Source organism: Triticum aestivum, chromosome 6A, assembly GCF_018294505.1.
Source record: "Triticum aestivum cultivar Chinese Spring chromosome 6A, IWGSC CS RefSeq v2.1, whole genome shotgun sequence".
NCBI classification, from domain to species: domain Eukaryota; kingdom Viridiplantae; phylum Streptophyta; class Magnoliopsida; order Poales; family Poaceae; genus Triticum; species Triticum aestivum.
This window is the reverse complement of record NC_057809.1, coordinates 621,231,089-621,257,000: the sequence shown is the minus strand read 5'-3', so window position 1 is coordinate 621,257,000 and position 25,912 is coordinate 621,231,089. Positions and strand designations below refer to the sequence as shown.

Genomic DNA, 25,912 nt, shown 5'->3' with positions numbered 1-25,912 from the left:
GTGTTTGGCTTCCAGAAGACCGGCCTATCCGTACAACCACGCCGCTTCTGCGCCGTGGACGTCTCCGGCGCTATGAGGATGGACGGATCGGCCCCGCGTGGGTTGACGTTGATCCACCACCGAGATGCATGCATGGGACCTGCAGCACTACAGCGCGGTGTACCTTGGAGATGGTAGGTTCTGTATCCACACAAGCTTCCACATCATGGTGACGGACGGATGGGGCGTCGATACTGTTACTGTGGTCCTGCTCACCGGCGTCGAGGTGGTCAAGCACAAGTCCATACGTCTAAACACCTGCATCGACTCTCTATCCTCTCTCTAAAACATAACATGGTATACTTGTCGGTGGCATCAACATATGCACGGCCTCTGCATCTGGGAAATGCATACCATCATTTTATTTATTAATTATTCTTGAGGACCTTACAAAAGTAGAACAACAATATGTCTGAATCCGTCATCTTGGCAACATCTACCGCTACTCCTATTCGAATGATGAAGGGGTGCAAGTTGGGCCACATACCTAGACCTCTCACCTAAGCCTAACATCTAAAGCCGGAGGCCCCGACCGAGTCATCTGCGAGGTCTGAGGCTCAAACCGGTCCGACGCACTCACATGTGCCGTCGCCGCCGTCTTCCGCTGGTCCATCTTCAGAGCACATTGAGGTGACAACCTTGGCAGGTCCTCCGCCATCGACGCCAACCGACGACCTCCACCTACGCGAGCCTTGCCAGGCCCTCCGCCATTGACGCCACCACGACTCCAGCCAATGACCTCCACCTACGCGAATCCATCTCCAAGCAACGGACGTAAATCCATGCTTGGATAGGGCCGCACCACCGCCATCTCCCACCACCCACAAGCCCCACCCAACCCCAAGGTTCCCAAAGCGGCGCCTTCAAGAAGGGAACGACGCCGTGAGCGCCGCCGCCGCCCAACAAAGTTAGGGCTTTCGCCCGGGAGACCAAGGGGAAGGTGGAGTGAGGAGATCAGTCCATACCGATGACTCCAAGGAGGGGAACGGCGCCCTCAGGCGTCGTCGTCGGTTTCTAGACATGTTTCCATGAAATGTGGCAGTTTTTGGTTAAATACTCCATGGATACAGACAAGTGCATGTGGCACTGACGCCCGCTCAAGTATAAATTCATCATTGTCGTATCTTAATCTTGGCAATTTTAGCAATTCTTGTGTATTTTAAAATGGCACAAGGAGCAGAGAAATAACAAGAAAAACAACAATAGACGCAGATCACAGTTAGACCGATAAGAAGATGAATGAGACATTCTCAAATTGGAGAATGGTGAAATATTGATTAAATTATATGACAACTCTTTTTACAACAAAATGCCAAGTCACAAAACCAGATACAACATGCTGCAAATAGTGCATCAACCCAAAAAAGTAGCGATGGCAACCATTTGCATTAATTGCCCAACTGAGAAGAGAAAACAAAGGAGACGAAAGGAGAAAAGGATGAGCAACCCAAATTAGTACTCCCTCCATAAACTAATATAAGATGGTTTAGATAACTACTTTATAGTGATCTAAACGTTCTTATATTAGTTTACAGAGTGAGTAGATTGTTTTTCTTACATGATGCAACTGAGAAGCAGAACGAAGGATGAGCATAATAATATGTGCCAAAACGCGTTGTAGATTTTTTTTCATTTGTGAAAAGAAACGAGGCCGGCCGGGCCGGGCCGGGCCGTGCTCATGATAAGCCGGCCACTTAGTTATGGGCCGGCTGGTCCGCAAAGCCATGTATGATATTCGTGGGTGGTGAGGCACCGAGAAGAGCATGCATGATCGCCTGGGTACTGTGTGGGTAGTCGATCGATCGCCGGAAAAATACAGCGGAGGATGGCTGAGCCGCATCATCAACTCACCCCAGGAAGCACCTCTTCAACCCCACTACTGCCCAAGCGCAGCAGCACCACATCCAACGACCGGAGAGGAGGAGGACGAGAGCACGGCGGAGGACAACTACGACGGCCTCCTGCGGCTGCCCACACCCAAACTCAGGTTCAACACCTCCACTCACATGAGGTGGTCAAGCACAAGTGCAAACGTCTTGACACCCACATAGACTCTATCCTCTAAAATATACTTTAGCGATCTAAATGCTCTTATATTTCTTTACGGAGGGAGTAGTCTATTTCCTGGTGGCATCATATGAATGCAGTTTAATTCGGAGCGCCAGCACCTCTTTTTTTTGTTTTTTTTGCAATAACTATTTGTATGTTTGAAATTTGCGGGCTAATAATAACTGTATGAACTATGAACACCTCCTCGATATAAATTTATCATCGTACCTCCAACTTGACTTTTTTAGCAATTCAGGTATCTGTGTTATTAACACATTCCTCTACTATTTGAATGACCCAAGGAGCAGAGATGTAGCAAGAAAACACAACAATCGAAGCAGACCAAAATTAGTCAGATACCAAGAAGAGATATTCTCAAATTGCCGAATGATGAGATTTCAATTCTATTATATGGCAACTCTGTTTACAAAAAAAAAATAAAAAAGCCGAGGCAGATTACATGGCAGACTGGCACCTAAGATTATCTCTATGGCTGCCCAAAACAATGCGATTTTACCAACAGAAGTAAAATTACAGTATAATCATCAAAGGAAGTCAACCTTGTATGAACCTAGCAATGAATGTGGCGAGTACTTGTGCTACAGTTCCAATTTCTGGCTGCCCAACTGGCTGAGCATGATCGCCATGTCCATCCCCTGAGTCATCGTCGCCATAGCCAATTCATATGGGCATTTCTTGGAGAAGCCGACCTTCCCAGTCTTCTTCACTCTCCTCATGCAATTCTTGAACTTCTAGTGGCATTTGATACTCATCAGACCTGATCAATTTACATTTATGCAAAGGAGAAAAGAAAAAAACATGAGATTGAGGATTCAGAGTACAGATTGTCAGATAAACAAACGGCTTGGGCACCGCAAAAGCATCACATTTCGTTATGTTTCATGCATGCATGCATGTAACAGCGAGCCTGGTCAAGATTGACCTGGCAGGAGTCATCGGCGATTTGAAGGTAAAAAAATGCCACCATATGAAGTCCTTATGCAGTTTGTTGTTATATATATATATATATATATATATATATATATATATATATATATATATGCATGCATTTCCAAGTAAAACTGAAGAAAACAAATGAAGCAACTGAATGATAGGAATGTGGGGAATGCACCGATTAATCTGTTCGGGGTCATCTGCTATTTCAAGGTGAAAAAAGTGCCACCGAAGTGAGGTCCTTGATGCAGTTCAGTAACTGCCAATCCATGCCACTCTTCAACTGTACCGATTCATTCAGACTAAACTGTTCAGTTGGTCATGGATTTATCATCAACCTGGTACAATTTACCACTCAGCAACAAATCAGCAGAGACACTGCTTGTTTTTCAGATTGAACAGAGACCCTGTTTCATAGGAGTGAACTACTTGTATTCAAGGTATGGTAGTATGGTATTGCCATTACCAAATGATGAAGCAGGGTAGAGCTAGCAGCAACTGAATTCTGAAACTCTCTAGCCACTGCACCCATGCATGGTTGGCTCATCTTATCAATCATGAGTGATATTTGAAATCCATGTCAAAACAATGCAGTACAGGGGATTCAGATGCCATTGTTTTCTGAAGCTAGGAATGTGGAGACGACACAAATCAATCTGGTGGGTGCCATCGGTCGTTTGAAGGTAAAAAAAGTGTGACCCGTGTCAACAATTTGCCCCTTGAGCCGAAAAACCAGTACATATCACCCAATCCACGCGGCTCTACGACGACAGTACATAACATTGGAGTTAATTTGGAAGCGAAATTGCGGCTCTACGATCGACAGTACATAACACCGGAATTTAGAAGGGAAACTGCTGGAGGTCATAGCCATGAACTGACAAGAAACGGGTGACAGAAGATTGTAGAAGGGAAATATTGTAACTTGCTGGAGTGCGTTCAGGTGCGCATGCTAAAGAAGTGTGCAGTTTATCATTTAGTAGTAAATTAACCAGACACTAGAATTCATCAATGAGCAACAGATGGGCAAAAGAAGAGCAGTTCACGTAGTTACTAGTATTGAAGATTCATTCATATAGTTACTAACACGTGAAGTACACAGCCTCTGCATTGCCGTCACAAAAAGAAAGAGCAGGGTAGAGCTAGCAGCAACTGAAGGCCTGAATTCTGAAAATCTCTCAGCAAAAGAGCAGAGTAGAGCTGGCTCATCTTATCATCAACAGAAACTCTGACTTCTGAATCTCTCTAGCCTTTGCATCCATGGCTGGCTTATATTATTAATCGTTACTACCATCTGAACTCACATGTCCTAACAGTGCAGTGGTTGTTCATGGCGGACTGGTTTGACCAATCCAGAATTCCGGTCCCCGTTGGTTCTGAAGCTGGGTCGGGGATATGCGTGTAGCTAGTCAATTAGTACCTTTGTTGTCGTCACAGTTTATCTAGTAAATTAGGCACATAGTAGAATTTATCAGTGAGCAACAGAGATAGGCAAAAGAACATCAGTTCATATAGGCCCCTGCATTTCCATTACCAAAATGATAGAGCTGCAACCGAAACTCTGCACCATGGATCAATCATGGTGGGCTAGGTTGGCCGACCCAGACGCCATTGTTTGTGAAGCTAAGAAGGAGATGATGTACGCAGCAGGTACCTTTCTTGTGGACGCAGTGGCGGTTGTTTCTGAAGCTAGGTAGGGGACATGCATGTGGCTAGTCAATTAGTACCTTTATTATCGACAAAATGTATCTAGCAAATTAACCACAGACTAGAAGTTACCACTGGGCAACAGATGGATAGAAAACATGGGTTCATATAGGTACTTGCAATGAAGATTCTGTACTAGAATCGTTAGATGTGCATCACGCAACAGCTGAAATTCTCTAGCCATTGCACTCGCGGCTCACCCATCCTGCTAATCTTGCGCACTTGAATTCACGGGTCCAAACAATGCAATGTGATGTAGCATGATTGTTCACGGTGAGCTGAGTTGACCGAATTAGAAAAGATGCTACTCTGTGTGAAGCCAGACAGAGGGTGTTCTAGTGAATCAACAGAGACCCTTGTTCATTGTATCCTGAAACTGAAATTCCGAATTCTGAAACAAGATGAGGTCATATAGGCACTTGTGTGGTGGAGATTCTGTGTCGCAATCTGAAAAATGACAGAGTAGAGTAGAGCTAGCAGCAACTGAAAAATCTGAATCCTGAAACTCTCTAGCAAGATCCAGATGCCATTTTTTTGGTTTCTGAAGCTAGAGGATGCAGAGTGAAGTACCTTTAATTTCGACGCACTTGTCGTGGTCGCGGCAGCAGGCGTCGAGGTCGTCGCACCCGCTCCACCCCACGCCGCACAACTTGCCCCACCGCTGCCACCCCATCCCATCTCTCCATGGTCAGACACACACAATTCACCAGATCAGGGGGGAGAGGACGAGGAAGGAGGCTCACAGTCGCAGTTGAGCGTCGCGCACGACCTGCTGCACGGCGGCGGCGCCCGCGGAGCCCCCGGCGAGCAGGAGGAGCACCACCAGCAGCACGGCCGTCGCCGTCCCCATCGCCATCTCCGGTTGGTGGTGGTGCCTAGTGGAGACGGGCCACACCTGTCAGCCGCTCTTGGAGGTAGTGTTCCCACCCAAAGCCCAAGCCCGCCCCGCCCCGTGCGCGCCCGCAAAGGTCAAACCTTTTCCCCCAAACCCCACCCCACCCACCCACGCCCAGCCACCCCCCACAATGGCGGCGGCGGCGACGGCCACCGCGCCCTCCTCCTTCCCCTCCACCCGCGTCCACAAGCCCACTCTCCTCTCCTTCCGCGTCTCGACCAAGCTCAGAGCCACCGCCGCGCCGCCATCCGACCCGGCCCCGGCCTTCCGGTCCGTCACGGCGTTCGCGCCGGCGACGGTGGCCAACCTCGGCCCGGGCTTCGACTTCCTGGGCTGCGCGGTCGCCGAAGCCTCGCTCTCCCTCGGCGACACCGTCACGGCCACCCTCGACCCCTCGCTGCCCGCCGGCACGGTCGCCATCTCCGGCATCACGTCCCCGGCCCGCCCCCGCCTCGCCGACCGCCTCTCCCGCGACCCGCTCCGCAACTGCGCGGGCATCGCCGCCGTCGCCGCGCTGCGGGCCCTCGGCGTCCGCTCGCACGGCGTCTCCCTCAGCCTCGCCAAGGGCCTGCCGCTCGGCTCCGGGCTCGGCTCCTCGGCCGCCTCCGCCGCCGCCGCCGCCAAGGCCGTCGACGCGCTCTTCGGCTCCCTGCTCCCCCGCGACGGCCTCGTGCTCGCCGGCCTCGAGTCCGAGAAGGCCGTCAGCGGCTTCCACGCCGACAACATCGCGCCGGCCATCCTCGGCGGGTTCGTGATGGTGCGGAGCTACGATCCCTTCTGCCTCGTGTCGCTGCCTTGCCCGCCGGCGCTCCGCCTCTGCTTCGTGCTCGTCACCCCGGACTTTGAGGCGCCGACCAGCAAGATGCGCGCCGCGCTGCCCAAGAACATCGCCATGGGCCACCATGTCCGCAACTCCAGCCAGGCCGCCGCGCTCGTCGCCGGCGTGCTGCAGGGCGACGCCGCCCTCATCGGCTCCGCGATGTCGTCCGACTTCATCGTCGAGCCCACCAGGGCGCCCCTGATACCTGGAATGGCTGCGGTGAAGGCCGCCGCTCTCGAAGCCGGAGCGCTGGGATGTACCATCAGCGGAGCAGGCCCGACCGCAGTGGCTGTCATTGAGGGAGAGGAGAAGGGGGAGGAGATCGCCCGGAGGATGATCGACGCCTTCCTGTCGGTCGGCAAGCTGAAAGCGACCGCCACCGTCGCTCAGCTCGACAGAGCGGGCGCCAGGGTCATCTCCACGTCTGGATTGGAGTAGAAACCAGAGAGGTACCTTTCTTGTCTCTTTGTATTGATTGGAATTAGATTCTTGTGTGGTAGATGTTTGCGAACTATGTATATTCCAAGTTAGTCTGTTATTACTCGGTTCTACTCCCTCCGTTCCTAAATACTTGTCTTTCTAGGCATTTCAACAAGTGACTACATACAGAGCAAAATGAGTGAATCTACACTCTAAAATATGTCTACATACATCCGTATGTAGTAGTTATTTGAAATGTCTAGAAAGACAAATATTTAGGAACGGAGGGAGTACTTGTTTGTTAAGATTCTGATTGAGTGAAAGGAACATCTGGAGGTCGATTTAATGTGAACATCTGGGACAGCAGCCTCACAGCAACATGGCTATTTTTATCGTTCAAACTTTTTATGAATCCAAATACATGGGATCTTCAGCTTCTCCTCGTATTTATCATATGGAACACTATGACATATTCTTAGTGATACTTGAGGTTTTGTTGCAAGTTGTGTGCAGTCTAAGGAGGCGCTAGTGATCGGAGTATAATGAGGGTGAATTAATCATGTTCTCCACAGGGAAAGGTGTACAAGAACTTTCAAATTTCTCAGAGCTAGATCAACAGAACCTAGAGGATAAAACTAGTAAACTGGCTGCAACACTGAACAAGAAAATAAACACACAATTACCTTTACACTGAGCAAAGGATGAGTCAGAAAGAACAAATTGATCTCAAGCATTAGAGTTTCAAGATTAGAGACAGCACTAGTATCCAACAATTTCGTATCAGTAATCAAGGACAGGAATTAAGTGTGAGAAAGTAACAAGATGAGCAGTTACAAACACAGGTCTTAGCGAAATACTCCCTCCGTCCGAAAATACTTGTCATCGAAATGGATAAAAATAGGTGTATCTAGTACTAAAATACGTCTAGATACATCTCATTTTATCCATTTTGATGAGAAGTATTTTCGGACGGAGGGAGTATTATCAAGCAACAGGCACTCAAGGTTCTAAAGCTATGGATTCAGAGGGAAGAACAGTTCAGAACTTAGTGTTACAGGTTGAAGGCTTGAATCGGTAAGGGGCCTTTGAAGGAGATCTTGGGGATGTAGAGAGTTGGGGACGAACTCGCTGGAGATCTCACCGACAGCCATCGTACTCTCCTTACCGCCTTCCCTCTCTCTTCTCTCTCGTTCTGCCCCCCTCTGTCAAGCTGCCATACAATTGCCTTTTTCTTTCTCCTCCCGATCTGATCTCTCCCCCCGTTCTTTTTCCCGTTTAGTCCCTCAAATGCTTGGCTTAACACGCAAGATGTTCCCTCATTCTTTCATTTGCACCCTTGCTCCTTTTCTTGGACTGTAAACAGGTCCAGTTTCTCAAGTGCTTGGTTTTTGATGGTTTTTTGCGCCTTTTCGCTCAAACCTACAAAAAACAGAGTACCACTGTAACATAGCTTGTTTGTGGCATTTTGTATGCAACATTTCAAGTTTCCAGAGAATAAACATGCCAAAATTTAAATAAAAAGAAGAAATCTGTGAAAATGACAACAATATGTAGAGAGATCAGCTAGTTTTGATACTGCAGTTCTGCTTCGCTATCATGTATCAAATGCTGATTTCGATGTGCAACAGAATCTATCATCAGCTAACAATAGTTTGAGCTTTTATGCTTGTTGGTACAGCATTGACATGTGTGGAATACAATAATGGTACTTACACTAGGATCATCGAGCAGCTATTGCTGAAAGATGACCAGTTGTCCACACATGTTTGCTCACTGTTGGTGATGTTGCCTATAATGAAACCTAAAATGGTTTAGATACAAAAGGTTAGCCTTTGGGAGTACATTTTTGGACATTTACATTTCGAGTTATTCTGTGGAAACTTGTCTATTCATCCTGTCTATTGTTCATCATTACACGATTAGGATAGCTCCCTAATGGAACGCGTGGCCTTTGATCAATAATGAATCTTTTTTGTCTCTCTCTCTCTCTCTCTCTCTTGGAGAGGATATATTCCTTTGCTTATAATGACACCAAAAATGGTTTAGCTACAAAAGGTTAGCCTTTGGGAGTACATTTATAGGATATTTACATGTCAAGTTATTCCGTGGACAGTTGTCTATTCATCATGTCCATTGTTCATCATTATTCGTGGCTTTTGACGAATAACGAATTTATTTTCTCTCTGTTCGAGAGGATATCATTTCCGACTCATGTGAAATATCTTCTTATGCCCTGTTTCTTTCATTTGCAGATTCCGGAGCTCCTGTTCCCATTTGTGTGTCGGCCTGCGGTGTGTACTAGCCCCTCCCCTGAGTTGTGTTTTCCAAGTAGTGGTAAACTGCTGGGCCTTTGAAGCCCCATTGGTCGCAATAAGCTGGTGTGATGTAGTCGAATAGAGCGCCATTCGGCATGGTCATTGGCAGAATAACAATGTGTGCCCAATCTTGGCTTGTTGTAATTTGGGCTTGTTTCTCACTCTGGATGAATAAAAATGCAGTTGATTTGAGGTACATCCTGACCAATATCTGTCCATCTCTTGGGTGTTGCTGAACATAATATCTGTCTGAAGCTCACTTGAATAAATACAGTACTACTACTTATACATGTATATTTATAGCAATCAATCAAAATTGATGAAGCACTAGCAATATACTAGCAAAGCCTGTACTGTACTCCCTCCGTCCCAAAATAAGTGTCTCAACTTTGTACTAACTTTAGTACAAAGTTGTATTAAGGTTGAAACACTTATTTTGGGACGGAGGAATCTTATATACACATACTAGCAATATACTAGGCGGGGGCGAGGATGGACATGAAGACGGTGGACCAGGCGGTGAGGGCGAGGGCGGCGACGAGGTAGGTCCAGAGGAAGACGACGGAGCACTCCTCCTGGGCCACGTCGTAGAGCTGCGCCATGGTGCCGATGCTCATCGCGGGCGGCAGCGCGAACTGGAGCATCAGCACGTACTGGTACAGTGGGTCGGGCGGCAGGAAGCCGAGCTCCCTCGCCGTCCTCACCACCGCCACCCCGACCACCGGCAGGATCACATAGCGCACACAGACGATGGCCGTGATCACCCACCGCGACATGGTCGTCTTGCGCAGGCCTGCACACAGACCATTTTTCAGTTTTCAGATGGTCTGAGACTGACAGACTGAGAGAGAGATTCAGTTGTTGTTTACCTTTGGTGAGGTTGCCTCCAAGGATGAGAATCACACAGGGGATGGTGCCATCTCTGCAACAAAGAATGCCATTATTTTTCAGTGAGTAGATGCACTGCATGTGTATGCAGTGTTGAACTGTAAACTGAACTGGACAGGAGATTGCATATTACCCGAGCAGTTTGAGGGAGTCCTGGACGACTCGCAGCGGAGCGCTGTCGCCGATGAAGGCGGATCTCAGCCACGGCACCGTGCCGACGGTGAAGCCTAGAACCTGCCATGGCAAATGAGTCAGCAACCAGCTCATTTCAGCTGCACTGCTGTTCAGAATATGCAGATCTCATTTCATTCTTGTGAAGTTCTGATGATGACGGCCACCAGATTCTAAATTGGTAATGTTGATTGAAACTAGCTCAACTTACCGCCCCGACGGTCGGCGGCGCCATGAGCTCGTCGACGATCTGGTGCGCGCCCTGCTTCAGCTTCGCCCACACTAGACAGCAACGGCGCCAGTGCCGCCTGACAGGAAAATCCAACCAGGGTGAAAATCCAACCAGGGTGGTCAGATCTGCAGCTTGCCGTGTTACTTACTGTGTGGTGTTGGTTGGACGAAGACGACGGCAGTGGGGAAAGCCCGTCCTCCTCGCCATCGCCGTCGTTCCAGCTCGGCTCGTCTTCTTCCTCTGTTCCTTTCTCCCCTGGCCTGACATTTTTGTTATGGTCATGAGCTTCAGCAGCAGCAGCCTTCTGGTCGGCGACCATCCTCCGACGTACCTCGCTGGACCGCTTCATGACGCCGTGCGTGTGCGTCCAGATGTACAGCCCGCCGAGCGCCATGGAGAAGGAGGCGTAGGAGAGGCCGCGGCTGGTGCAGTCGCCGCCGAAAGGGTTGCCGTCCTCGCGGCACACGGCGGGGATGACGATGAGGAGCAGGTTGCCGAAGTTGGCGGCGGAGCATGACGCGACGACGAGCCCCCGGAGGTGCGGCGGCGGCCTGAGGATGAGCACGGCCAGCCACCCCAGGACCCCGCCGGCGAAGAAGATGATGCCGATGTTCACCGGCATGAACCACCAGGAGAGGGCGTCCTGGAGGGTGACGGTGGAGGCGAGGCTGGCGAGCAGGAGCGCCGGGGTGAAGACGGCGTAGACGACGCGGTTGATGTCAGCGCGGGCGGAGGGGGCCAGGAGCCCGCAGCGCGGGGAGGCGAGGTAGGCGCCGAGGAGGGCGACGAGCAGCACCTCCACCACCGCCGTTGACGCCACCGCCAGCAGCGACACGAACCCCATCCTCCTCCCTCGGTCGATCGGCGAGGGAGCTGAGAGAGTGACTCTGTCTATAGGTAGGTAGAGTGAAGAAGAGGCGGCATGCATCGATGGCCATTTATAGTACTTCCTCTCTTCACTTTTATAAGACGTTGTAGACATTTCAGACAGTGCCCAAAACAGTTCAATCTCAGCTGTCTGAAACGTCTTATAAAAAAGAACGGAGGGAGTAGAGTGGATGGATGCCACGTGCGCTTGAACCACTCATCATTCATGGGCCGAATTGTGTGCTGGTTGAAGATGGCCACCGGCGGCGATGATGATGATGGTGTGGTTGTTGGCGCCATAATCAGATTCAGATCGGCCAACCGTACATATGCATATGCACCAATGATTCGACCCATCACCCATGCATGCGCGCGGGAGACATTCACGTACGTAGTACTACTGTGCGCCATATGCATGATGTGTAACGCTCCTTAAAAGGGTCACGAAAAGTCATGGCACGGTTGGATGGTTACGACGGTAGCGGTTGATCAAACCCCAGGGTTAACGCTTTCTTGTCTCGTAAAGTCGGGATATTCTTTTATTAAGGTTGAAACACTTATTTTGGGACGGAGGAATCTTATATACACATACTAGCAATATACTAGGCGGGGGCGAGGATGGACATGAAGACGGTGGACCAGGCGGTGAGGGCGAGGGCGGCGACGAGGTAGGTCCAGAGGAAGACGACGGAGCACTCCTCCTGGGCCACGTCGTAGAGCTGCGCCATGGTGCCGATGCTCATCGCGGGCGGCAGCGCGAACTGGAGCATCAGCACGTACTGGTACAGTGGGTCGGGCGGCAGGAAGCCGAGCTCCCTCGCCGTCCTCACCACCGCCACCCCGACCACCGGCAGGATCACATAGCGCACACAGACGATGGCCGTGATCACCCACCGCGACATGGTCGTCTTGCGCAGGCCTGCACACAGACCATTTTTCAGTTTTCAGATGGTCTGAGACTGACAGACTGAGAGAGAGATTCAGTTGTTGTTTACCTTTGGTGAGGTTGCCTCCAAGGATGAGAATCACATAGGGGATGGTGCCATCTCTGCAACAAAGAATGCCATTATTTTTCAGTGAGTAGATGCACTGCATGTGTATGCAGTGTTGAACTGTAAACTGAACTGGACAGGAGATTGCATATTACCCGAGCAGTTTGAGGGAGTCCTGGACGACTCGCAGCGGAGCGCTGTCGCCGATGAAGGCGGATCTCAGCCACGGCACCGTGCCGACGGTGAAGCCTAGAACCTGCCATGGCAAATGAGTCAGCAACCAGCTCATTTCAGCTGCACTGCTGTTCAGAATATGCAGATCTCATTTCATTCTTGTGAAGTTCTGATGATGACGGCCACCAGATTCTAAATTGGTAATGTTGATTGAAACTAGCTCAACTTACCGCCCCGACGGTCGGCGGCGCCATGAGCTCGTCGACGATCTGGTGCGCGCCCTGCTTCAGCTTCGCCCACACTAGACAGCAACGGCGCCAGTGCCGCCTGACAGGAAAATCCAACCAGGGTGAAAATCCAACCAGGGTGGTCAGATCTGCAGCTTGCCGTGTTACTTACTGTGTGGTGTTGGTTGGACGAAGACGACGGCAGTGGGGAAAGCCCGTCCTCCTCGCCATCGCCGTCGTTCCAGCTCGGCTCGTCTTCTTCCTCTGTTCCTTTCTCCCCTGGCCTGACATTTTTGTTATGGTCATGAGCTTCAGCAGCAGCAGCCTTCTGGTCGGCGACCATCCTCCGACGTACCTTGCTGGACCGCTTCATGACGCCGTGCGTGTGCGTCCAGATGTACAGCCCGCCGAGCGCCATGGAGAAGGAGGCGTAGGAGAGGCCGCGGCTGGTGCAGTCGCCGCCGAAAGGGTTGCCGTCCTCGCGGCACACGGCGGGGATGACGATGAGGAGCAGGTTGCCGAAGTTGGCGGCGGAGCATGACGCGACGACGAGCCCCCGGAGGTGCGGCGGCGGCCTGAGGATGAGCACGGCCAGCCACCCCAGGACCCCGCCGGCGAAGAAGATGATGCCGATGTTCACCGGCATGAACCACCAGGAGAGGGCGTCCTGGAGGGTGACGGTGGAGGCGAGGCTGGCGAGCAGGAGCGCCGGGGTGAAGACGGCGTAGACGACGCGGTTGATGTCAGCGCGGGCGGAGGGGGCCAGGAGCCCGCAGCGCGGGGAGGCGAGGTAGGCGCCGAGGAGGGCGACGAGCAGCACCTCCACCACCGGCGTTGACGCCACCGCCAGCAGCGACACGAACCCCATCCTCCTCCCTCGGTCGATCGGCGAGGGAGCTGAGAGAGTGACTCTGTCTATAGGTAGGTAGAGTGAAGAAGAGGCGGCATGCATCGATGGCCATTTATAGTACTTCCTCTCTTCACTTTTATAAGACGTTGTAGACATTTCAGACAGTGCCCAAAACAGTTCAATCTCAGCTGTCTGAAACGTCTTATAAAAAAGAACGGAGGGAGTAGAGTGGATGGATGCCACGTGCGCTTGAACCACTCATCATTCATGGGCCGAATTGTGTGCTGGTTGAAGATGGCCACCGGCGGCGATGATGATGATGGTGTGGTTGTTGGCGCCATAATCAGATTCAGATCGGCCAACCGTACATATGCATATGCACCAATGATTCGACCCATCACCCATGCATGCGCGCGGGAGACATTCACGTACGTAGTACTACTGTGCGCCATATGCATGATGTGTAACGCTCCTTAAAAGGGTCACGAAAAGTCATGGCACGGTTGGATGGTTACGACGGTAGCGGTTGATCAAACCCCAGGGTTAACGCTTTCTTGTCTCGTAAAGTCGGGATATTCTTTTATTGGGAAGCGATGTCCCCGCCGGCAGCTCATAGGGGTATAGGATGTGCGTGCGCGAGCGCGTTCATACTTCATACATGCAAGTGCATATATGTGTTTTTAAGCATCTGTGTTTGTGCTATGTTTCTAATAAAAAATTTCTTTTTTTTATTGAAAGGTGGAGGAGAGGGTCAAAACCGTCCACTTGAAGATTGATTGCACCGTGGTGCACGCGGTAAAGGATAGTCAAAGCATAGGTGCATGGAAGATGCAGATATTACAAGGGGTTGACGACAGCCCAGGGTAAACACAACGCACAAAGCAAGAGGAAGATCCAAAGACGGGAAGCCTAGGACATTAGCGCATCTTCAGCCGTGCCCTTAACAGGCCCCCCATAGGTGTTTTTTTTGCGCCGGCGGCCGAAAATCGGCCCAGTCGCGTTCCCAGGAGCCCGTTTTTCGCCGGGGCCGAAACTGGTGCCGACTTTGTCTTGTGGAAAGGTAAAGAAGAAAACAAAAGTAAAAAGGGATGCCGTGCCGTTGCCTGATCCTCCTGGATACCGAACCAGCTGCTTCCTTCCGCTTATGTAGCATTCGACCATTTCGGGCCCACGAACCTGCGGTTCGGTTGCCTGATCCGAGGTGGCCTGGAGATGACGCGCCCTTGCCCCTGATTGGCGAAAAGGTGCTCTTCCGCTGCCACGCTATTCTTCCTCGCTGACTTGTCAAGGGCTCTGTTCGCTGGGGACGTATCTGATGTTGGGTCCCTGACATCCCATACTCCTTGAGAGCATGCTTGACCCCAAGCTGCTACAGCCGGATACCTGCCTTTGAGTGCAAGAGCGTCTTCCCAAGAGGCATCGAGCAGCTCTGAATCAGACCAGCGCACCAAGTATTGCTCGCGGCGGCCAGCAGGTGTTTGCCGCCAGCGTTTGTCCAAGAGCTCCACTGGGGTTAGTTTAGCAAAACGGGGTACCGGGAGTGAAGACGATGCGGTTGTACCTGGTGCCAGCGCTTGACGTAATTGAGATACGTGAAAGACAGGGTGAATGCGCGACTCCTGCGGCAGTGCTAGCTCATACGCCACTGGATTGATCTTGCGAAGTACCTGGAACGGGCCAAAATACCTGAACGATAGCTTGTGGTTGGCTCGTCGATGCACCGATGTTTGTACATAAGGTTGCAGCTTGACGAAGACAGCGTCACCCACTTGAAACTCCCTGTTAGATCGCTTCTTGTCTGCTTGAACTTTCATAATATGACGAGCTCTGTGCAAGTGTTGCCGCAGTACTTGTTGCATAGTTTTGCGCTCCTCGAGCCAGTCCTTCAGTGCTGGGACTTTGCATACCGATGCTGCTTCAATTCCCCAGTGTCTTGGCTCATGCCCATACAATGCCCGGGATGAAGACATGTCCAGTGCCGAGTGGTGGCTGGCATCGTACCAGAATTTAGCCAAGGAGAGGAACTGACTCCAGTGACTTGGGCAGGCGTGGATAAAGCATCGCAAATAGATCTCGAGGCACTAATTCACTCTTTCTGACTGTCCATCCATTTGCGGGTGATACGGAGTGCTCATCTTCAATTCAGAACCTATGCAGGCAAACAACTCACACCAAAATTTACTGGTGAACACTGGATCTCTGTCCGAGATGATGGCTTTGGGCAGACCATGGAGTTTGTAAACATTGTCCAGATATGCTCTAGCTACCCTGGCTGCTGTGAACGGGTGCTGGAGAGGTAAAAAGTGGGCGTAGCGAGTAAATTTATCCACCACCACTAAGATACAATTTGCTCTGCCTGACTGGGGGAGGCCATCAATGAAGTCCATTGTCACCACTTGCCAGGCTCCCTCTGGAAGTGGAATTGGTTCGAGCAACCCGGGATATTTAACCCTCTCCGGTTTAGCCTGCTGACATATGGCACAACCCTGCACATACTGCCGAATGTCCTGCTTCATCTTTGGCCACGCAAAGAGCCGGCGGAGACGTCGATACGTCACAGGGAAATCTGAGTGTCCACCCACAGTGCTATCATGAAAAGCACGCAACATGGCTTGTTGGAGTGCTGGAGATCCACCCAACCATAGCCGTTGTCGGAAATACAACAGTCCCTCGGCAACTGAAAAGCGCCCTTTCGGGTCTGCCTGTTGAGAGAATTGCTCCAATAGCTTCTTTGCATGTGGGTTACTCGAATAACTAGCCTTGATATCTTCAATCCAAGATGGTTGGCAGACCGAGATTGCCATGGATTGAACGTCTTCGTGGTGCCGACGAGATAAAGCATCAGCTGCACTGTTTGTGGTCCCTTGTCTGTAGCAGATCTTATAACGTAGCCCCAAAAGCTTGGTAAATTCTTTTTGTTGCCATACTGTCGACAGCCGCTGATCATCCAGGTGCACCAGGCTATGCTGATCTGTTCTTATCAAGAATTCATCATGATGCAAGTAGGGATGCCACTGTTCTACTGCCATGAGAATAGCCAAGCATTCCTTCTCGTAGGTGGAAAGGCCCTTGTGCTTAGGAGCCAATGGCTTGCTCATATAAGCGATCGGGTGTCCTGCCTGCTGTAACACTGCTCCCACCCCATAATCGCACGCATCTGTGTCAATGACAAATTGCTTGGAAAAGTCTGGCAGATGCAGCACCGGTGCTGAGATCAGACTTTGTTGCAACAGTTCAAATGCCTTGGCTGTTTCAGCAGTCCAAACAAAGGGGTGGTTCTTTTTCAGCAAATTGAAAAGTGGCCTTGCAATAATGCCAAAGTGCTTGACAAATTTTCTGTAGTATCCAGCTAGACCGAGGAAACTACGCACCTCTTTGCTGTTGCAAGGAACATGCCATTTTCTGACAGTTTCAATCTTCTCTGGATCTGTGGCCACACCCTGTTCACTGATAACATGTCCTAAATAGGTGATCTGCTGCTGCCCAAAAGCACATTTGGATTGCTTGACTTGCCAATGATCTCTTCGGAGTAATTGCAGCACCTGACGGAGATGTTCCACATGTTGTTTCAGAGTTTTACTGAAAACCAAGATGTCATCAAAGAAGAGGATGACACATTCTCGCAGTAGTGGTCGCAGGGTACAAGTGACTGCTCCGATGAAAGTTGGGGGTGCAGCAGCAAGCCCAAACGACATGACCAAGTACTCCCAGTGCCCCGAGTGAGTTGTGAAGGCTGTTTTGTATTCTTCCCCTTCTGCCAATCTTATCTGGTGATATCCTACACGCAGATCCAATTTAGAGAACCATTTCACTCCAACCAATTCATCGAGTAGCTCATCTATGATCGGAACTGGATACTTGCTGACAATCGTCATCGCATTCAGACATCTATAGTCCACACACAGCCGCCATGTACCATCTTTCTTCTTCACCAAAAGAGCAGGTGAAGAGAAGGGGCTCGTACTCTCTCTGATGATGCCTGCATCAAGCAATTCCTTAACCTGACGCTCTATCTCATTCTTGAGCTCTAGTTTGTGGCGGTATGGTCGTTGATTGACAGGTTGTGCCCCCTCCATGAGTGGAATTCTGTGATCGCAAGCACGCCTGGGTGGAAGTCCTTTTGGTTCCTCGAAAACATCCGTATATTGCTCCAGAACTCTGAGGATCTCTACTGGAATGGCTTCTTCTTGTAATCCCGCTTCACTCACAACATTTAGGTGGACCACATACGCTACCGAGCCCTGCTTGCATGCCGTTAACAATTCTTGGGATGATATAGCAGAGCACTGATGTTGATTATTGCAAACTGCTTGCAATTCGACCAGCCCTTCCTCTGTTGTAACTGTCATATGCTGCGCCTCCCAATCAATGTTCATGAGGCTGTGTTTCTTGAGCCAGTCCATCCCCAAGATAGCATCATAAGATCCAAGTGATAGGAGTTTGAAATCTGTGACAAATGCGTGCCCCTGAGATGTCCATTGACACTGTGGTATGAAACTGTCGCAGTTCAACACAGCTCCATCTGCCACTTTAACTCTGCATGTCTTGGGCAGTTTGCATACCCCAGATAGCTTGGCTGCCATGTGATGATCGACAAATGAGGAGGAGCTGCCCGAGTCAACCAGCAATGACATTTCCTCCCCTTGAATCCATGCATGCAGTTGCATCACACCCGGCCCGGCAGACACGTCCACCGCTTGCTTGGAAATGGTGCAGAGGTTGTCTTCGTCCAGCTCGTTTGGTTTGCGATTGTTTTCCCCTAGCACCTCTTCTGTTGCAAAGAGCTCCAATAGTTCCTCCACTACATGCATCTGCACAGTAGGAGGACATGTGTGATCCTTGCCCCATCGTTCGCCACATTTAAAACACAAACCTCAGGCGCGCCTGAAAGAGCGCAACGCTGCCATCTTACTGCCTTCCACTCCGGCCCTTGCTGCTTCGGTACCCCGGTGATCTTCCGCTTTGGCCGCAGACACTGACAGTCTTGCAGTACTCAACGACAGACTTGGCGTACCGACTCCCACCAAACGCGGTACTGGCGAGCGGATGGATGCAGAGCGTAAGGTGTTCTCCCCATCAGCCACTTCCTCCTGAAGCAGAGCAAGCGAACATGCCGTGTCGAGGTCTGGTGGTCTCTGAATGAGCACCACTGCTCGTATATCCGCCCTCAGTCCCTCGATGAATCGTGTAAGAAAGAAATACGGATGTGTTAGTTCAGAATAAGAGATCATATGATTCATCAATGTCTCAAATCGCTCAATGAAATCTGCTACTGATTCAGTCTGACGGATAGCATAAAACTGGCGAATCAGCTATTGGTGTTTGTCACGCCCAAATCGCGTGCACAGCAATGCTGTGAATGATTCCCACGCAAGGCCAGCGATCTTGCGCTACACAGACTACAACCAAATGGCTGCCGGACCCGAGAAATTCAGAATTGCCATGGGTACCCAATAGGATTCCTGAACCCCAAACATCTGAAAATATTGCTCTGCCAACGTTTTCCAGATCTGCGGATTCTCACCAGCGAAGCTGGGAAACGAGATCGATGGAGGTGCTTGCCCCATCGCCGCGAGCACTTGTGAGGATAACGAAGGAGAATTAGGGGACTGGATCAAGGCCATACCCGTGACCGGGGAAACCGCCGGTGACTCGAGAGTCACCGTCGGAGGTCCCCCGGGGTGCAGTGACGCGCCGTGGCATGGTTGCCCTTGGATCTCGCGCGCGACCAGAGGCGGGGTCGCAGGCGGCAGGGATCCGCTAGATGGTGCGGTCGATGTTGACGCGGCTTGGAGCGCGGCGACGGAGGACTCCAACTGGGCGAATCGTGCCTCCATCTCCGGCTTCCAGGAGACGAGGGCGTCGATCCGGGCGGTCTGCGTCGCCACCGCCTTGAGGATGGCCTTGCTGTCATCGTCCTGCTTGTTGGCGCGGGCGACGGTGTCGTCACTCATCTTGTCGAGGTACGCCTTCAGCGCGGGGTCCATGTTGGCGATGAGGGTGTCGCGCGCTTGCTTCCGGCGGCGAGTTTCCAGTGCGGTGAACTGGTAGTGGCGGGGCGGCGGCGGCGGAAGGGTGGTAGGTGGCTATCTGATACCACGATATTAGGCGATGGATCTCGATCTGAATTCTCATGCTCACAGGGTAGCTTACAGAGTTACACTTTGTCTTGTGGAAAGGTAAAGAAGAAAACAAAAGTAAAAAGGGATGCCGTGCCGTTGCCTGATCCTCCTGGATACCGAACCAGCTGCTTCCTTCCGCTTATGTAGCATTCGACCATTCCGGGCCCACGAACCTGCGGTTCGGTTGCCTGAGCCGAGGTGGCCTGGAGATGACGCGCCCTTGCCCCTGATTGGTGGAAAGGTGCTCTTCCGCTGCCATGCTGTTCTTCCTCGCTGACTTGGCAAGGGCTCTGTCCGCTGGGGACGTATCTGATGTTGGGTCCCTGACAGTTGTTCTTTCCATCTCTTGTATATTGGAACTCCAAAATGCCCATGTCTTCCATCTGTTATAAGTGCGTGGAGCAGTTTTTGGACGCCTGTTGAAGACGTTCTTAGGACTTGTAGAATTGAAGAGCCCTCTAAAAAGGATGCTGGCATGCATGTCATGGCGACTATGCCTCTCCTCACGCACCACCGCAACCCTTGTAATTAACAGACAGTCAGGTTATTCTTAGATGTGCAGCGCGCCATCGATCTCAATCAGCTGCCTGTACGTACGTTTGATCAGGTGTACACCACACAGACACAGTGCTGCTGGTGTGCTAGAGGCGTCACAGAGACAGAGACTGTGATCATGAATGAATTTAGTGTCCACACGTACCCATCCATCATTCCATCAATTCATCTCATGACAGCACACTAGTACAAACCAACGCCCCCTTAATTGGTTAATTGATTGACGGCACAGTACTAGTACAAACCAACGCCCCCTTAATTGGTTAATTCCATGTTGTCTCGATCTATCTCGTGTCTTACTCCAACCCAACCGTATCATCAATCGAATAGTTGGCTCCCTACTCGTGCAACACCACTCAACCACAGAGCAGTAGAAATTAAGTGAAAGGACGCCAAAACGACCGTAATTACAAGTGTTATTGCTCAACTGATGCATGCGTACCTACTAGGCTAGGACATATAAAAACATATTCCCTCTATATCAAAATAGTAAGACGTTTTTACACATCTTATTTTTCGATACAGATGGAAATGACCAATTGTCCACGTATGGTCCTGGAAATAATAATCTCTGTTCGTTTCCACGCAACAATGTGGCAATGAGCTCGAGGTCCATGGCGGTAGTGATCGATCAGCCCTTGCCAATCTCATCCACGTGTGTTCAAATAATAATTGCACCACCACGTTCCACTTGATCTCGATATATAGCCATTTACCTTGATTGCAGTGACAATGCTAGGTGAGTAGTTAGCTAGGATCATCCAACTAAAGGAGTAATAGGTAACTGTGTACTCCTCTAGTTGGATAGTCCTAGTTAACTGCTAGGGGAAAGCAACATCGGATTTCTAGGGGAAAGAAAGGCGCGGGCCCCCTTCCCCCTGGCAGCGACCGCAAAGGGGCCGGGATGCAGGTGGATACACAAGTAGGAAGCGGCTCATAGAATGACAGAGGCATATAAAACTCTCACATTTTCATTAATTGATAAACAACATGTAGCTATGGATCTGGACATCTTGGTCGTAACATAATCAATAGAAAGAGAATCAGACCATATCTCTCTCTCAAGCAAGCAAAAAAGAAAAAAGAACAAGAAAAATACAAATTATGATCGACTAATAAGCTTTTTTGAGGACTTGCTTACGAATAGATGGCATGCATGCCACCTCTTTATGCAACATAGGTTATGTATAGTCCACACGACCGAGGTATTGTCACGTGTAGCCCACGTACGTATGTCATGTGCGCTTGGCTTCTTTCTTGTCGGCTTAGAGCATCTCCAGCCGTGCACCCAACAGGCCCCCCAGACCAGCTTTTAGCGCCGGCGCCGATTTTTCTTCCCAGTTGCGTCCTCAGAAGTCCGTTTTTCGTCGGTTTGGGACGAAACTGGCGTCGGCGGACCCAGGCCGAACCCGGCGCGCTGGGGGGCGTCGAGGAAACTAATTTCGGCATGAACGGGAATGGGCCCGCCGAGTCAGCGACACGCCACTTCGTCATCCTCATCGCCTCGGTTCCCGTGGGAATCAATGAAGGCTGCCTCGCTGCCGCGCCAATAGGCCTTCCATTGATGCCTCATGGACGACGCAGTGAAGGCGCCACGACGCGCGTCCCGCACGCTCCCCCCACGCGGCACCCGGCGGGCAGCTTCTCACCGCCCCGCTTCGGCTATAAAAGTCGGCCTCCCCGCCGGTGGACGCCACAATCGCCACAACTCCTCCTTTCTCGCCTCGTCTCGCCACAGAAGTTACTCTCCCCCTCTTTCCCCGGTGACGAGCAATGGCCGAGTGATACCCAGGCGACGCCGCGGTGGCGAACGACTTCGGCCGACGCTATCTTCGCGAGGACGAGGCGCGCCTCCTCTACGAGGCCGACTACCCGACGCCCCAGACATGTGGGTGTCGGGCTCGTGGAGGCTGAGCGCCGGCGGCGGCCCGGTGCCCCCGGTGCCCGTCGGGGCTGAACGGCGCACCAAAAGATCACCTGCATACGTTCGTCGCTGTCGGAGGCGCAACAGAACGAGCCGAGGTACGCTGCCGACAGCCGTGGACGATGTACTTCGACCGCCGCCACGCTGACCAGGTCGCCTCCACAAACGGCGTCATCCCACGCGGCCACCTCAACGCCGACGGGCAGCGTGAATGGTGGGGCGTGACCAGCCGCACCCTCGAAGCCGTCCTTGACCACATCGAGACCGGCAACACGCCGCACCTTGAGTACCCGGCGCCCCTGTCCTTCTGTCACCGCCGCGGTAGTTCCTAGACGCCACGACGAATGGAGGCAGCGACCTCGTCGTCGTCGGGTTCCGGTTCACTCTCCTCCGGGTCGCCGGCGCTCCGCCCCGTCAAGCTGGAGCCGCAGGAGATGCCGCTTGGGCACCGCGCCCGTAGCACCGCCCTCGTCATCAACGTGGGCGGTCGCCCCTCACCTCGTTCCCTCCGCCTCGTCCAGTCGAAGACCGAGCCAGGGTTGCTCCCCGTCAAGAAGGAGCACGCAAAGATGGCCGCCGCCGACGAGATCGCCCTCAAGTGGGCGAAGGCGCACTACGTCCGCGAGCAGGTGGAGCGCCAGCGCCGGGCCTATGAGGAGATCAAAGTTGGGCACCGTGGGCGCGACGAGGGCGGCGGCGGCGTCCTCGATAGCGACGGCGAGGAGGACGCCCCCGGGCCGTCCAACCCCTGTGCGTCGGCGACCCTGGTCAGGGGTGCAGCAGGGACGACGGCAACTCTGGCGAGACGCAGGGCGGCGGCGGCGACGGCGGCGACGACGACGGCGAGGGCGGCGTCGTCGTCCTCGATAGCGACGGCGAGGAGGACGCCCCCGGGCCGTCCAACCCCCTGCGTGTCGGCGACCCTGGTTAGGGGTGCAGCAGGGACGACGACAGCTCCGGCTGGACGCAGGGCGGCGGCGGCGACGACGACGACAGCGGCGACTACATCCGGTTCTACAGGCTCCTCGACATGTAGAAAGCGGGCAGCGGCAGCGGCGTAGGCTAGGCGTAGTAGGCGTAATTTGTTTCCTGTTTTTTTGTACAGATTTGAATAAAATCGCCGAGTTTGTGCCGTGTTTGTAAAAAATTGAATCAAATCGCCGAGTTTGCGTGCCGATTTGGGGGCGACCTAGAGGCGGCGACTGTGAACACAATCGCCCCCACGCCTAGATTAAACGCTGGTTCGACCCCAAATGACGCTTTTTCGGCGTTCTGGGACCGAACGGCTAGAGACTCTTATAATTGATTCATGGATTGATTAGATTGACTCGGCATTAGATTCATATGGACCAACCATATATGGACCCCTGCATGATTCATCTCATGACCAACCATGAATCGTCCTTGACACTGATTGACACAATGGTGGACCGCATGTCCGCGATAGTGGGCCAACTTCATCGACCTCACATACATAATTAGTTACAACATAGTGTAGTCAAAATTAAGGTAGTAGAGCACAATACACCAATAGATTACATGGTGCATCTAGATAATGTGTACTCTCTCCGATCTTTTTAGTTCGCATATAAAATTTGACTGAAGTCAAGTCTCGTAAAGTTTGACCAACTTTACAGAAAATGTACCAACATTCACAATCTGAAATCAATATCAATAGATGTGTCATAACTTAAAGTTTCATATTGTATAACTTTAGCATGACAGATGTTGATATTTTTTCATATAAATACGGTCAAACTTTATGAAGTTGACTTTAAAAAATTCTAATATGCAGAGTAAAAAGGATCGGAGGGAGTACCTAGACTCCTATAGAGTTCGGCTCAAAAATGACTCCTATAGAGTAAGAGTGGTTTTTCTACCATGCACAAGATATTCCATGCATTCATCCACCGTCCATCCACCGTCCATCACCACTTTGAAATTAGTGCCACATCACATTTTAGCAACCGGTTAAATTGAAACATAGTCGACCATTCAAGCCGAGGGTGGAAGCTAGAAGCTACATCATGACTTTGGGAATGAGAGGCTCGATGAGTATTTTCTTACCACCTTCAAATCTTCTTAGTAACTTATGTACTTCTTTTCACCAGCCAGTTAAAAACGTGCTGCTGAATTAAGGAAGAAATCACATAGATGTAGAGGAGAGAGAGAGAGAGAGAGAGAGAGAGATCATCATTAGTATCCATGTACCCGTCCATCATGAATGGGCATGCATGAATTATTTGCATCCCTGTAGCTCCATGCATATATCATTCTCTTCCATATTTGGTTAATTAACCACCAAATCGCTGCTGTCTCTGATCGATCATAATTAAGAGATGGCTTGGTCCAACTCAACCCGCCAAGACGTCATCTTTAACGGATCTTTATCTTAATGTCTTCCTGAAAATCAAGGCTTCCAATTAGCTGGATAACCATCATTTGGCCTCCTCGTCTTTTGTGCCTGCCTGTTTTCCTGTCTCCTTATAAATAGGACCGTAGAGCCACCTTCCACTCTTCTCCTTCTCCTTTCTTCTTCCTTGCAACGTGTCGTCCCTTACAAACCTCACCGCCGTCGACCTCCGTCCTCAACCTCAACTCCGGCCGCTGCATCGCCCTGAGTAGACCAGAAAAACAGCGGTGCCACTCCGCTGTTCTAACAGCATCAGTAAGCCTTCTGTCCCTCGTCATGGATCCGTCATTAGAGTTTGTCGGTGTTCGTCGGTGTTCATCAGTGTTCATCGCTGTCCTTCCTTCTCTTTACTAGTAAGTATGCACCTGCAACGCACGTCTCAAGTCATATTATAATCATATATGACAATTGTAAAAATATTTCCGTCATTCACAAATATAATGTGTTTGAATATTTTAATATAGACTACATACGGATTGTAATAAGTGAACAAACATACTAAAACATGTCTATATACATCCGATTCACAAAATACCGTTGAAAAACCAGTGTGTAGACAAAGCGGAAACAAAATAAACAGAAGAGGAATTGAACTTTGTATGTGCCTTTATCCTTTTCTTCTCATATCTATGAAGTTCACATGCAGTTCTCCTCCATGGTTTAAAAACACGCAGAGAAATAACTAAATAACTCATGAAAGCCCGGAACTCGTCCAACATGATCTTCTTAGAGGACATAAAAGGATGACTATAATCTCCAACTCATTGTTGGCGACGGTCTTAAATGTAATTAGTATAGCAGTGACAATCTCATGTCATGTCTCGTGAGGAACTTCTTCCATCCTTGCTTTAAGAATAGACCGTTGAGTGAGGTGTCATACTCAGTCTACCTGCTTCCATCCTTGCTTGAAGCTCTCTTTGCCCAATCTTAGTCTGCCAACCCGTGCTTCAGGATGTCCAAATAAGAGGCAACTTCTTTTGGAATTTTCTAGGTGCCCCGTAATGTACACACACACACAAAATGTAAGGGCCCCAGTTAGAAAACCATGAAAAAACAAAAAGACCAACTGAGAAAATAGTGAAAACTTACATACCATCATCTGTACTTCGGCGTTAGTCCTAGTGAAGCGGTGTATGAAGGATGGCCATGTGACCCATGGCAGAGTGGCAATAGGTTGCACAATTTAGCTATGGCATAATAACAATTAGCTAATTGAACTGTGTATGAAAAAATACAAGACAAAATGGGGGAAAAGACACAACAAATATGTCCCAAAAAAGGACCAGCTACTCTGCGAA

The 25,912-nt window shown here is 50.7% G+C and overlaps 1 protein-coding gene and 3 pseudogenes across 1 annotated transcript; 1 reads left to right on the top strand and 3 right to left on the bottom strand.

Moving 5' to 3' along the window:
• Window positions 1-2,468: 2,468 nt before the first annotated feature.
• LOC123129218 (probable phospholipase A2 homolog 1) lies at window positions 2,469-5,605 on the bottom strand (annotated as a pseudogene).
• LOC123129216 (homoserine kinase) lies at window positions 5,506-9,395 on the top strand. The gene is made up of 2 exons (XM_044549454.1): window positions 5,506-6,913; window positions 9,137-9,395. The coding sequence occupies exon 1, from the start codon at window positions 5,775-5,777 to the stop codon at window positions 6,900-6,902; it is 1,128 nt and encodes a 375-aa protein (XP_044405389.1). The 5' UTR covers window positions 5,506-5,774; the 3' UTR covers window positions 6,903-6,913; window positions 9,137-9,395.
• Window positions 9,396-9,413: 18 nt separating this feature from the next.
• Window positions 9,414-11,334, bottom strand: LOC123129215 (protein PIN-LIKES 7-like; annotated as a pseudogene).
• Window positions 11,335-11,906: 572 nt separating this feature from the next.
• On the bottom strand, window positions 11,907-13,719 carry LOC123129214 (protein PIN-LIKES 7-like; annotated as a pseudogene).
• Between the last annotated feature and the right edge of the window lie 12,193 nt (window positions 13,720-25,912).

Bases quoted from the DNA above. Each gene is read 5' to 3' on its own strand.
- LOC123129216 (XM_044549454.1), top strand. From the start codon at position 5,775: ATGGCGGCGGCGGCGACGGCCACCGCGCCCTCCTCCTTCCCCTCCACC.